This window comes from Homalodisca vitripennis, chromosome 3 (assembly GCF_021130785.1).
Source record: "Homalodisca vitripennis isolate AUS2020 chromosome 3, UT_GWSS_2.1, whole genome shotgun sequence".
Taxonomy (NCBI): domain Eukaryota; kingdom Metazoa; phylum Arthropoda; class Insecta; order Hemiptera; family Cicadellidae; genus Homalodisca; species Homalodisca vitripennis.
Genome location: NC_060209.1, coordinates 96,865,676 through 96,881,123, shown reverse-complemented (window position 1 = coordinate 96,881,123; position 15,448 = coordinate 96,865,676). Strand labels below are relative to the sequence as shown.

The 15,448-nt window shown below is 32.2% G+C and overlaps 1 protein-coding gene across 4 annotated transcripts in view; it reads right to left on the bottom strand.

The window, feature by feature from the left end:
- The window catches only part of LOC124357210 (2-oxoglutarate dehydrogenase, mitochondrial), a 68,623-nt gene that overhangs the window by 52,839 nt on the left and 336 nt on the right, over window positions 1-15,448 (bottom strand). For 3 of the 4 annotated variants that reach the window (XM_046808754.1, XM_046808753.1, XM_046808756.1), the window contains exon 1: window positions 3,935-4,097. The exons of the other annotated variant lie outside the window; for it this stretch is intronic. In XM_046808754.1, the coding sequence (XP_046664710.1) occupies window positions 3,935-4,082 (148 nt within the window). In that variant the 5' untranslated portion in view covers window positions 4,083-4,097. Of the gene's footprint in view, window positions 1-3,934; window positions 4,098-15,448 lie in introns of those variants that run through there. 4 annotated transcript variants of the gene reach the window in all.

Sequence of the window (15,448 nt, the reverse complement as noted above, 5' to 3'; positions counted from 1 at the left end):
CTATTGCTACTAACCATGCGAGCTCTTATATGTTTGCTGATGACCTGGCTGTACAAGTTAAATGTAATAATATTTTATTTGTTAATGATGTTCTTTCTAATATTAGTGACACTATTGAGGACTGGTCAGCTGCCAATTCACTCTGTCTTAATAAAGATGAAACCCAGACTCTGCAATTTTGTTTAAAACCGTCTAGACAACGGAATGTTAACTATGTTAAATTCTTAGGAGTTATTCTTCATAGTAACATCAAATAGGATAGGCACGTTGAAATTTTATGCAATAAAGTGTCTAAGGGTATTTTTATATTAGTTAGGCTAAGATATATTGTAACTACAAACATCCTCATTACTGTCTACTATGCTTACCTTCATAGCTTCTTATCTTATGGAATTATTGTATGGGGCAATAAATTGTAACACAAAAAAATTATTAAATTTACAAAAACGTGCTATTAAGATTATAGCTATGGTAAACATAAGGACTCACTGTTAACCTTTATTTAAAAAGATTGGTATTCTTACAGTACCTGCACTTTATATTTTAGATTGCCTATTGTATACAAAAAGAAATTTACATGCCATACCTACAAATAGATCTGTACATAACGATATGACTAGAAACTCGATTTCTCTTGGAATATCTCAATGTACTCTTAAAACCACTTTAAATTGTTTTGCTGAAACAGGCTTTAACTCTACAACTCTCTTCCTTCTCATCTTAAATCTCTTGAAATTAATTGGTTTCAAGAAAAGTGTAAAAAAGCTATTGATTAATATCAGCCCAAATGACATCAGTGATTATTATTCTGTAATTGGATAGACACTTGTTACTAGGCCTAGGCAATGTATATCATAGATGATAGTTCATGCTGAATTTGTTTCTGACACTGCTATACATTGTAAAGATGTTCTGGCAATAAAGAATTTGAATTAATAAGGGTTTTGTTATGGATAGGAAAAAAAAAACATTGGAGATCACAGCTTGTGAACTTGGATTGTCTGATGTTAGTGATAGAGATAAAGATTTGTTGTTACTGATAGATTAGGTGATACTGATGATGACTTGACTTACGACCCTGATCAATCTTTGGCATCTAGAACCAGTTCATTTCTGTCACAAATTATACATTTTTGGGTGCTTGTGTGGAGCTATTTATTTCATACTCAACAACTTTGCAAAATTGTAAATTTTTCTTTATTATATTTTTTTTTATTTAATAAAATGATTTTTTTGGAGCAGATTATACTGTAACTAAAAGTAATATATTTTGATATTTTTTCTTCGTGTCAGGACAAACGATTAAATGTAATATACTACACCAATAAAAATCACATGTACTTATATAAATATATTTTTAGTTCAATAGCATTTAATACTAAAGACTTAATTAATCAAAGCCACCACAGGACAAATTACCTGAAGGCTGGACCCATCGCTAGATTACATAGGCTTGGTAATTAATTGTGTTCCAGGTGAAGCGGACTTCCTCCAGGATAAACTACAAATATTTAAGATAAGGTCATGGCTTGCCTCCGCATACATCAGTCACGTCTGTTGCCCACACAAAAGCCTCTATGTTGCATGCCTGTTGCCTTGTTATCTTTGTCCATTTAAATTATATGTCTCCGTACTATTGATTGTATATTACTTTTATTATATATTTACTTGTTATATTGTTATATGTCAAGTTATAATTTTGGTCTTAATTGTTATGATCATGTATCTAGTCATTCACTCTTGTTAACTATTTGTTTTATACATTACTCATCTTGTTCTTTTGCTACACTCATATGTAAGAGGGCTATCTAGAAAGTTGAATACGTTTTGATATAAACAAAAGACAAAGCACAAGAAAAAAATTTTATTATAATTCATTTGAAATTGATACTAAAATATTATTTTTTAACATAGTCACCATACAAATTAAGGCATTTATTATAGTGATGAACTAGTTTTAAAAAGTGTTATAAAATTCTGCTGCCTGAGACTTCAACCAGGTAGTCACATCCTGCCGCAGTTTCAGGTTGTCATCAAAACGCTGTGTCGCAAGACAGATCTTGATTGCTGGAAACAGATGGTAGTCGCTGATTTACAAGGTTCGGACTGTAAGGCAGTTGTGGAAACGTCTTCCACTTAAAAGCATCCAGGTCTTCTCAAGGCCGATGTGCCATGTGTAGTCAGATGTTGTCGTGCAAAACCAAAATTTTTGAGCTTAACTTTTATCTGCGCTTGTTTTGTATTACTCTTCTTAAATCTTGAAAGGTTTTACTATACCTCGCAGAATTTATGGTTATGCTTATTCTAAGAAATCAACAAAAAGAACTCCTTTCCTGTCCCAAAAGAAAATTGCCATAATGCTTGCATGTACTATTTTGTTGGATTTTTGGGGGGAGTGTGTGTACTCCCACTCCATAGACTGTAATTTGGTTTCACAATTCAAGTGTTTTACCCAAGTCTAGTCTCCTGTAATAATTCAATCTTTTTTGTAAGTGTCCAAAAATGTCAATAAAGCAGCCATACACTGATTTTTTTATGTGTTTCTGTTAAAATTTTTGGCACCCATCATGCACAAAATGTATGGTAACCTAACTTCTGTGTAATAATTTCTTGTAACAAATTCCTTGAAATTTGAGGAAAACTAAGTTAGAGTTCTGTTATTGTGAATCGGCGGTCTTCTTCAATCTTCTCATCGACTTTAGAGACAATTTCATCGGCTACAATGCTTGACCGCCCACTTTGTTTTTAGAAAAAGTACACCACTGACGCACTTCACCTTCAGTAATCAAATAGTTCCCAAAAATTTCACACAGTTGGCGATAAATGTCAATTGGTTTTATTGTGCTTAAGCAACAAAAACCGTATTACCGACCTCTCTTCACAACTCATGGATTTTCAATTGCATAACACATTAAAAAATGCTATTGTAAAACAACAGTAACCTCTCACTAGTACGGCTGGATTGCCACTGAATGAGAAATGCCCTGACATCAAAATGGCCTTGATTGTCCTGCCTCTAGTGGCACAGAGCAAAAAGTAATCTACTTTCTGGATAGCCTTTGTATATTGGCATTGCCATTGGAAATAAAAAATTGTCTTAACAAAATGCTGCAAAAATCAATTAAATATCTTATATTTACTTGAATAAATTGTGTTTTAACGAAAAACACTACAAAATACCCATTTTATGCCAAGTTTTTATGCAATACCAAATTTGCTTATCACTGATAAAGAGAGTCATACACTAAAATATAAAAAAAATTTTGATCCTCAAAGAGTTAGACAATCCATTTTTATCCAATCTTATAAATTATTATACACTTTATCTTTCATAAGCTAGTAACAGGTTTTACGTGACAGTTCAAAATACAGTTATTATACTTCGATTCAGCAACAGATTAATTGGAGGAGCAGGGCTGAGCTTACTACTTGGCCTGGACCACGACTGATTTAGAAGATGTAAATAACCTAGTGTATGTGGATAAACCAAAAATAAAAAAATTCTGGCTTAGTGCTGAAAATATTTTTAAAACATCTGTATTTTAAGAAATAAAAATATTTTATCATATCTATATATGAGCTGAAAATGACATTATGTCAAAATTGAAGGATTATAACAAACTTTTTTTCCTTTTTTTTATTATATATATATATATTGTAGGTCTACGTAAACCACTGCATTATCAAAGTAGGTCATAACAAGTTCATACACAATAATTAACACATACTTGGCATCAAACTTAAAATCGGGAGTGAAGTTTAAATTACCCAGCTTCTAACATTGAGTGACCTCCAAAACAAATAACATATGAGAATAACATCTGGTCCAGTACCAAAAAACACAATACTTGAAAATTTACACTTGAATTAATTGTAAACTTACACAAATGTATGTTTAAAGTCAAATTAGATTTATAATAGAACAAAAACTTACAAGGCAAAGCCAGCAGGTTGAAGCTAAACGACCAGAACTTGCAGCTGACCGGGCTAAAGTGACCTACCTTACTATAAATAGACTGTCCCAACACACAACACCTGAACACGTGCCAGATACTCACACCATTGCCAAAATTTAAATTCATGAACAGATGTAAATATTTACCTCTAATACATAGACCTTAAGTTATTTATTGCCAAAGTGTTTTAACATTTTAAAAATGAATATTAAATTAAAATTTTTCGGGTATGTTCATTATAGTCATTGAAATTTGTTCTAAGTATGTTTTATTTCGCTCCATTTATTATTAAATAAATTGGAATAATGCATCAATAAAAAATTATAAAATGGCAAACCTCTTTTCTGATTCCTTAAATGAAGAACACTATAAACATAATCCAACTGCGTTTACATAAAAAAAAGTAATTCTTTATTTCTCTCACTATGTTTTCTATGTTATTACTTAAAGTTATATCTTCATTTAATAATATTTAATGTGTTATGTACTTTAATATGTGTATCACCTCACCTTCCATCTAATTTTAACCAGAACTTATATTCTAAAATCATGCATTAAGTTTTCAGGGTTCAATTAATTATTTTTGCCTATCACTGCATCCATTTCATTGAATATTAGTAGAATATTTAGCTACCCCATCATATTGATTAAATGGACTTGCTTCATTTATATACAAAAATTAAAAACTGATTCCAAATGACCCATCCTCCTATTTTTACATAGTGCTGTGATGTAGTGTTGTGCTAACTGGCTTGCCACCTGATGTGTAACAAACAATACTGAAATATTTAACAGGATTAGTATTGTCACGTGGAACTTTTAAGTTATCCCTTACCCCCATTTTCAAAACAGAACAAAAAATACTATATGAATCAAATTATTTATTGCCATTGATCATAAATATGAAGTAAGCATAGTCAAGTACAATGTTCATTTCATTAACAATATACGCATTTTGTCAATAATCACAAAAATGATAAATGATGTTAGTTTAAGTTAGATTACATAAGAATTTATTTTCAAAAGTTATATTTACTTCACAATTTAAAACTCTTGAGTACTATAAAATGGATAGTTCTGCAACCAGATAATTCATTTATTTTTAAAACTACAGAGAAAAGCAAACAGCACAGTCATGTAACTTATTAAAAAATGATACACAATTTATTTTGTGTTAGAAGCCAGTTTTTACTAATATGTGTTGAGGAATATTAAGTTTACATTTATTTCTTTTAGAGAGGGAATTAAAGTCTTGTCTGGTGAAAATGATATATGTTAGTTTTAGTAAATATTAAGATGTGATAAATGTAAAGGTTAAGAATGACCCAAATAGCTTTACAGAGTGTTCTTATTACATTTTTGAAATTGCAGTGGAACCGCCCCATCAAATCAAATCATATGTAATGTGTCACTGAAATAATCCAAACTAAATTACCTTAAAATATTCCACGAAGAGAATCTCTCTTAATTTCCATAGCAAATAACTTACACAAGAAATCCGTTTGCAGAGATTTTCAATACAGTCAGACCACATTATTTTAGAGTCAATGAAGATACCTAACACTTTCACCGATTTTACAACATCCTGAGTCTGATTTTCAAATTCAAATTCTTTATTGTTACAGTTTACATAACATACATTCTTGAAATCCAGCACAGCTGGAAGAACGGGTGACATTGTCAAGATATAAAATAGAACTTAATATTACTTTCAGTTATGAAACATTGTCAAGTCAAAAAGTTTAATTAATTAAAGTATGCTATACAATTAAATATGTACAATTTTATTATAATTATAAAAGTAAGAAATATAAAATAAAATGTTTAAATTTATGTATTTATTTATATTCATAACGTTATTAAATTATTGTATCACATATACACTCTTCAATAGAGTGATATTTATTTTCTTTTAACATATCTGAAACTTTTATTTTAAATTCATTGTCTTTTTAATCTAGTTGGCAACTTATTGTATAATTTTCTTCCAAAATATTGTGGTGAACGTTCAAACAAACAAATTCTATGAATTGGATAGTGCAACAGATCTCTATTTCTTGTATTATAATTATGGTTATTGTGATTTGCAAAAAAGAGCTCAAATTCTGCTTTACAAACAATAAGCATCTCAGTCTATGTGGATTCCTAAAAAACTTGCTGATTTCAAAACTTCAATGTGTTGACTCTCTAACTTGATGTTAAATTCAAGATGGTTCTGGCTTTCAATTTTAAACCATTTGCTGTAAACCATCTTGACAATTCAAAAAGAGAGTCTTGAATCAACCTATGAAGGCCAATACTAAAAGTGGATTTGAAAATTGCTGTTATGTCATCTGCATATAATATTAAACCAGAATTTATATTTGCTGGAAGATCATTAGCATATATTACAAATAGTACAGGGCCTAGAATTGATCCTTGTGGAACCCCACAATTAAATAATTTCCATTCTGACTTAAATAATGTATTATTTTTTTATACAACGGTGCAGCAGAATCGAGATGAAAGGTAAGAGTGTATCCAGTGCCAACTAGAGAAAGAAAAATTATAATAGAAAATTTTATCCAAGAGAATTTCATGTACCACACAGTCAAAGGCCCTGGACAAGTCACAAAACACAGCAGCTATGTTCCACGAAGTATCCAAGCCCTCCGCCACTCTATACACAAAATCTGCAATAGCCTGAACTGCGTTTCGTCCAGCTCTAAAACCATATTGCTCATCTGCAAACAAATTATTGTGTTGAAAATTGGCTTTATTTCTGCATATTTAAGTTGGTAAGGAATGTAACCCGTCTCAAATGATCTATTAATTATGATAGAAAGGGGTGAAGCAATGAAATCCACAGCTTGCTTCATCAAATCCACAGAAACTTCATCCCAACCTGATGACTTTTTTTTTAGTTTTTTAATTGTATGTTTTTTGTATGTTTTGTCAGTATTTTTTTTTATATATATACTGTGTGGACTGAAACAGGTTTAATGTTAAATTGGACGGGATTTAAAGTTTTTAAATTAGACAAATACTAAAATGATTGGTTTATATCTGGGTTCAGATCAATCTCTCTAGAAATGTCGACGAACTTGTTATTAAAATATTCAGAAATTTTCTGTCCATCAGATATTATGTCATTATTACAATTAAGTTCAGAGAAAGTTTCTGTTAGCTTATGGATAATTGACCATGCTGCCTTACTTTTACTTAAGATTGAAGCTAATATAAATATTTTATTTTGTCTTCATTGGGGTTATTTGAGAAAACCAATTTATTGCTTCAGTTTGGGCTATATTCATAATAGCCTATATATCTAATACATTTCTATTATTTTAGATAAGGTAGGTATAATCCGCAATAATTACTGAATCAACACTTTAATTCCTTGGCAAGTCATTAATTATACAGTCAAACCTTGTTAGTACCAACCTCAATAAGACGAATTTTTTCAAATCCCCTTGAAAATTCCATAACAATCAATGCCAAAAACACTTCTATACAATGTAGTAATTAGACAAAAACCTCCATAAGACATTTTTTTGTAGTTTGGGCTAAGACTGATTAACGTCTATACAACAAATAATCTTAGCACAAGACGAGCATAATCCTCTACAAGACGGACACAACCTCTATAGGATGAATATTTCACGCTCTCAACCTCTAAAGTACATAGTTTTCAAAACAAACAGTATCTCTGCCTGAATTCGCAGCTGATGCACCCCACCCATGCCTCTTCAGGACTGGAACAAAGATAGCAAAATACTAGGGGCCAAGAAATGCAGTTTGAAACATTTGTTGACTACAACGATATATGTGAAGATCTAACGGATGAAGATATACTGGCTTTGTTCTACCATCAAAGATGATGAAGTAGCTGAAGATAATGAGGTTGATGTATGGGTGAAAAGTGATCGTCCTGATCTGTCAACGAAAGTTGCAATGTGCAATGATAATTCTGAGTGCCTTTTTTTGCAGGAGCAAAATTCTATTTACTTCATGACCACAGCCCCACAATAAAATACCATAACTTATAATACTATTGAAGAATGCAAAATAGGCCACCCGTAAATAGTGTCTAGGGATACATCTTTTGAGCTTACGGAGTAAGTAAATTACTCTAGAGAGCCTAATGCAAACATGGCTAATGTGCACACCCCAGCTTAGTTTGGAATCAAGGTATATGCCTAGTAATTTTACATGATCACTCAGTTGTGGAAAGCTTAACTCATGACTACTTAAACCAAAAATAATGGATTGAGTTTTACTGTTATTTAAGAGTAAACCGTTATTTTTAAACCAATCGTTACATTCAGAAAGGCAGTTAGACATGTGAACATTTAGATTATGCAAACAACAATTACTACAGAAAAGACTTGAGTTATCGGCAAAGATTACAGAATTACAAGTTAAATTAGACGGCAAGTCGTTAATTACTACTAAAAATAAGAAAGGGCCAATGACCGATCCCTGGGGTACACCACTTTTCACTACCGCCACCCCAGAGAGCCTGTTGTTGTACAGGACTTTCTGGGTGCGATTGGCCAAATAGGTTCGAAAAAAGTTTAGCTGAACACCCCTTATACCGTAATGTTCAAGTTTTGTGATGAGGATGTCATGCGGAACACAGTCAAAAGCCTTTGAAAGGTCACACATGGTGGAAAGTGTGATCTTAAAGAAAAAAATACCTAGAACAGACCCTCGGGAGACTCCTAGATCCATATTTTGAACAGATGAATTAGACTCCTTAATTAAAACATAGCCTACTGATTTCTGTTATTTAGAAATCAGTATGTTATGTTTATTCATGCATGTATGTTTAGGAAATAATAATTTTACATGTTTTCTGAAACACAATAGAATTTTAATTTCTCTAATATAAAAGTAAAGGGAACATAGTCGAATGCTTTGCTCAAATCCAACAGTGAAAAACTACTGATTTTCTGTTTTCTAATGCATCAAGAGTGTGATTTATATTTTCCATAACAGCAGATGTAGTAGATCATCCTTTTGGAAGCCGAATTGAGATTCCAAAATAAGATTGCATTGACTGAAATCTGATGAAAGTTAATCATTTATTAGTAACTCTAATATTTTTGAGAATATCAGAACAATGGATATTGGATGATAGTTTTCAAGCAAAAATTTGTCACCTCTTATAAATTGAGATGACGTTGAATATTTTCAAGGAGTCAGAAAAGTAGCCAGCCTCCAGACATCTACTTAGGATGAATGTTAGTGCTTTATATCTGAGGATGAAGTATTAGTGGTCTTTATATGATATTTGCAATTTTAGTGACATAGCTCAAAAAGTAGCTTTGAATTTGTTCCAGATCAAGTTTTATTTCATGTGACTTTATAGAATAAAATTCAAGTGAGATCATATCCGAAGCAAGTTTACATTTTTTCAGAGCTATTCCAATATAATCTTCACATGCTAGCCTTTTGGCTTGGGTTAAATTAGATATGTATTTTTTACAAGCTATAAAAGCATTATAAGCCAAATAAATGTGTCTGTTCAGAAACACCATTTCTTATATATATTTATATTTTAAACATTCAACATTAATTTTCTTTCACCAGCTAAGTCATTGTAGTACCATTGTATGTTCTTACTTATGTGACATTTATAGGTTTCTTAAATTTGGTGACTAAAGGTGAGAAAAAAATATAAAAAATTAAAATATTTCTTAAAAAAAGTATGAAGTATTTATTGAACACTTATTTTATCCAAAACATATTTTTCATACCTCCAAATGTCAATAAATTTCCAAATTTAATTTTCTGTTTGTTTTCTAAATATAATTAGACTACTACTGTTGGAACCATTAAGCTTATTTACATTTGTATGTATAGTAATAAGATTGGATTGGTGATCTAAAATTATCAAAATATTATCTATACATGAATCAGCATGAGTTGGGACTTTAATAACTTAGTACACATTAGGTTAAGAGATCTTAGTAAATGTCAAAAGTATATTGAATTACGAGACACCATTATTGACATTTCAATGTTGAAATTGCCACAACAGCAACAAGAGTTCCTTCCCTCAAAACAGTATTCTTTCCAATTAAAAGAAACCCGAAATAGAGGTTAATTGTTTTGAGGAGATACATGCAATACATTTTAAAATTTAACTCGGAACTAAAATCCTCTAAATCAATTAACTCAAATTTAATATTTTGTTTGATAAAAATACCTGACCCTTTTCTTTATTTTTCTAGAGAAAAACTTGCAAGTAAATATCCACCAGGCACATATATGTCAACTTTATCCCTGACTAACCAGTGTTTGGAAACTTAAATTACATCAACTTCTTGAATTTCACAAAAATGCTTTTAATTCAAGAAGCTTATTTTTAATGCTTTGTAGATTGACTTGAAGAATTTGATTGATCCACTCAAGACTAGAGAAATTATTCTCTAGCTTAAGAGGATCATTTACTCTATCACAATGTTAGAGCATACCCTTACTGTGACTGAGCAGTACTGTATGGGGGATTATGACTAAAAAACTTGACGTAACAGAATTATGTTGTATTAAATTGGTGTTATCCCGGACCAGGCATGCTGATGTGAGCATGTGGAGTCACAATTGTGAGACTTTATGTGCTGTTTGTTATATGTAGGAGAGGACCACACGAGCCAGGGTGACGACTCAGATCTCCTTGATACCTCATGAGTATTCGAAGACGGAGTTTGAGGTATACGAAGTGGTCCTTTAAAAAAAGTATGGTCAGATCTGTTAAATTTGGTGTTCTGAATAAGGGTCTTAATTGTGTGTAATTTTGCCAATTTGAGTACACATTCATTCCTCCAATTATTTGCTTCATCTATCTACAGATTACAGGCTGGATTGTTATACCATTGAGGAATACTAGGAATAATGACATTGGTTTTCTGTACTAAAGGAGTTATAATTTCCATAATTTGCAGACTTTCCTTTTCTTTTATCCTGTTCTGTATCATTAGTTCTATCAACAATGACAACACAATCCCCATCCGTAAAGTCCTTCATCAAATTGCCCACATTTTGTACAACAGCACTCAGTGATGCATTTGGTTTGAATATTGTATCAACTGTGAACTTCTTCCCAAATGTTCTTGAAAGATACGTAAACACTCTCTTCCATGGATGTCTGCTAATATAAGCACGCAGCTTGGATTGTTTAAGTAAAGCATTTTTGAAGTTTTTCACCAGGTGGTTTATGATTTCTTTGGTTATAAATTTGCTTGCTTATGATCATAGGACAATTAATTTCAAGATGGGCTTCCTCCTCTTTTGAACCTCAGAGAGGACTACAAACTAGTTACTAGTCTTTATACTAGGGATTGTATTCACCTGATAATTTTTCTTACAACTATTAGTCTTCACTTCTAGCAACACAACGTCAACTCCCCATTGCAATACTTGAGAGCTTTTGTCTCTTAACAGTTTATTATATTAAAGACAGAAGAATGCTGCTATCAATGGTAAGCGAATTGTTTAGAGTGTAGACTATTGTAGAGTGTTTCACAATCAAGTCGGTTTCATTGATTTCATAACATTCAGTTGTGTAGTCAGATTTTGTACAATATATTGTATATTGAACAGCATTCCACAGACTTAAACTATTAACAAATTTAATAAACTAAAGAAAGGGGAGACTATGAGTTTATGCAAGCGGCAATGAGAAACTTATACAAGACTACACTGACAGGTATAGATGTGTTATTTTAGAATATTTGGTACTTTGATATTATATGGAGGACACTCTCCCCCTCCCTCCCACTCTCACTCCCCAAAACATGTAGAACTAGCACATAAAGATGATAGACAACTAAAGATTGCTAAACCAACAATGTAAACAATAAAATAAGAGTACCTCAAGGCTCCATTCTTGGACCTGTACTATTTCTGTGCTATAATGGGGCATTGCCAAATGCTTTAACAAATTTAAACAGTAAAATGTGTCTATATGTTGATAACTCCAATCATATATCTCATAAATCTTTAAATGAAATATAAAATCAAACTAAAATTTATTTTTAAAATACTTTAATGGAATAACCTTTAACTTGACTGTGATAAAATCAATTTTATGACATTTATAAACATTATCAACAGCTAATGTTTATTAAAGTTCTTAAAACTCAAATTTAAAAAGACAATGAGACTAAAGTTTTGGGTTTAATACTAGATGAGAGTTTAACTTGGAATGTGTACATTCTGGCCATTAAAAAGAAAATATCTTCTGGTCAGCATGCATTAAAACCTATTTCAAAATCTTTTAAGCTAGAGACTTTAAAAATGGTTTACTACTCTTGTATTCACTCCCATATTTCTTTTGGTGTTGTATTGTATGGAGTAACTAGTGATATAAACTAGCAAAATATATTAATATTACAAAAGAAAACTTATTCGTATTATGCTTAATTAACAGAGACTGGAATCAGTAAAACAAATATTTTCAGACCTAAGATATCCAAATCATTTATAGGCCATGCATAATGGAAATGGCCTTAGCAGTAGGGGCTAGCTAATGACAGTTTATCTAAATTAGGTATTTTCCACAATAATCCAACTAGAAACTGGAATCAGTTGGCAGCCTACAGATTAAACTAAAATTTACTAAACAAAAAAACTAACAGTTGCAGACTTTGGGATTATACTGACCACACCCAGACATGAATCGTTATTTGACATTTTGCTTCTACTGATTACTAAATTAGCGTAGAACAATATTTCGTCAATATAAAGCAGGAATTGTCTTATCGCAAACCCCTCCCCATCCTCAGACAAAGGTCAAAGTCGAGCGGTCTAGTACATAACGTGACTGCAGAGTCTCGCCGCCCGTTCAGCTGGTGCCGTCGATATAATTTTGTCGGCCCGGAAACTGGTGCTAATACTCAACAGGTTGAGCAAATGTGGGGTTCAGCTAAATGGCGTAATAAAAAACAACGACGAACAGCACAACACCATCTTGACTCATACCTAGCTGAATACATGTGGCGGTCGGCAGTTGCAGCTGAAGGCAGTAATCCACTACACTCACTCATCCTTGATATTGCTGCATTCTGGGCGTCACAGGAAACCCATTAACAATTGATAATCGTTGTAATTTAGTAATTAAAAAGATGTAGTTTCGTTCTATAATGTTTGTTTCTATAAATTTATATTTTTGTGTTCCTCATACTGGTGTGGTCGGTATAATCCCAAAGTACCGTTGCAGGCATTAGATTTTATAATAATTTACCTATAGATATTTTATCAATAAACACTTTCATGAACACTCTCATAAAAATAAGATTAAACAATACGGTACTTAATTGCCAGGTCATTGTATGAAATCTACTATTTGTTACTATGCGATATCTAGGTAAATACCTAAGTACATATTACAGATAGAAAAAATTAACCTTTATAAGAGTTCTTGTGATCTGAGCTTCAAATTAGGTACACTGCCTGTACTATACTATAAGGTACTTCAAGAAAAAAAGAAAGAAAAACATCCCTTTATATAGTACCCAAACTCAAGCTAGATCATGTACGAGATCTCGTAAAGGTTAACTTTAACTTTGGCACTAACAGTAGATAGGGACATTGTGCCCTCCGTATAGTAACAAAGAGGTACTTTGGGATTATACCGACCACACCCAGACATGAATCGTTATTTCACATTTCGTTTCTACTGATTACTAGATTAGCGTAGAACAATATTTCGTCAATATAAAAACAGGAATTGTCTTATCGCAAACACCTCCCCATCCTCAGACAGAGGTCAAAGTCGAGCGTCTAGTAGATAACGTGATTGCAGAGTCTCGCCGCCCGTTCAGCTGGTGCATCGCTTTTGTTGTACTTCCGTGTTTTACCTCTACATTTCTCCAAACACAAAAATTCAACAAAAACAAACATTTACCAAACTAAACTTTTTATTAAAAAAAACACTCAAAACTTGTTTTTATTCTTGATCACATTCCGCCACCCAAAATGCGAGTGCCTCCGGCCATCAGCGCGGGCTTCGGCAGCACCTTCGGTGCTGCCCCGCGCTGATGTCGACGAAAGAAAAACATCCCTCGAGATAGTACCTATCAGTAAAATATCAAATTCTAGAGGGGCTAATCAGAAATATAAATTGAATTGTAATGGAAAGGCAATGATGTACCGTGCAAATCACGTGATGCCGCGCGGCCTGCCGTAATCAGGATTCTCGAGAAAGATAAGATAACAGCGACAACAATACCGATCACAATACCTGGAAATGCTTGTAAGTTTGTAATTTTGTAATTGAAGAGTTGTTTTTTCGTTCTATCATGTTTGTTTCTATAAATTTCTATTTTTGTGTTCTTCATACTGGTGTGGTCGGTATAATCCCAAAGTACCAACAAAGACATAACTTTGACTGACAATAAACGTCATATGACACAGAGAGGGTGAATACCTTACATGTATTACGAAATCAACAAAAATTATAGTGTAAATGCTTGTATGAATGCAATTGGTCAGAAAGTAGCGTTCACATTACACAAAGCTGAACAATTATGAAAAACCTGGATGGAACACTGTCCTAAAGGAGCTAAATACAATGGTGTGTCAAATATAAACAGGACTTATTTTGGAAATGCTAGCCTAAAGTGCTTCTTTGGCCGTAAAAAAATAACAAGGTGAACTGACAAGCCCAGACTATAAGTTGGAAGTCTCAGCGTTTCCCATCCTAATGCAGCCAATTTTTGCCTCACAGCATTAGCCATATAAAGGTCTGGAGTTGTACAAAGAAATGATACTACAAGCAAGTTGATTCTCATTTTCTATCAAAATGCATCCAGTATATAATAATCAACATGTAAAGCACCCCGATGACTAAACAAAGTGTGGTCATTACCTTTCTAACATATTTTCCATCAGCAGTGCCCTCTCACACCTATTAATTCATTCCATACTTGCCTATTTATATTCAGATATGTACCTATATAGTGCACCTAAGTTTCTACATAGGGCACAAATTGATTGTCACATATTTTCCTCATATTCATCGCTATTTTTCAAGTCTCAAAATATTAATTAATTCTAGTTGTTTATTGTTTATGTTAAAATTACTATAATTAATAAGTTTAAATCATATGCTAAGTTAAATAAATTGTAATATTGAATTATTCCTTCGGATAAAAACATCTACCCATTCGATAAAACAACCAAATAACAAGTGTAGACCCCTTATTAAAGTCTACCCTAGACCTAGCCTATAATAAAACTAATTTGACATAAATTGTATAACTTTTTCCACATATAAGGTGCATCTTTACCACAGTAAAGGTGTGGTAAAGGTGGTTTCATTGATTTTTTTTGCAATTAACATTGACCTACTTTTGAAAGACATTTCTTCTACATTACAATTTAATAAACTAGGTATTGAATTAATAGCTAGCTATTTTGGTGCTTAATGTGTTTATATTACATGCAAAATTGTAATCTGAGACAATCTCAAGTGCAGCATACTGTACTGTTAACTTAATAGTTTT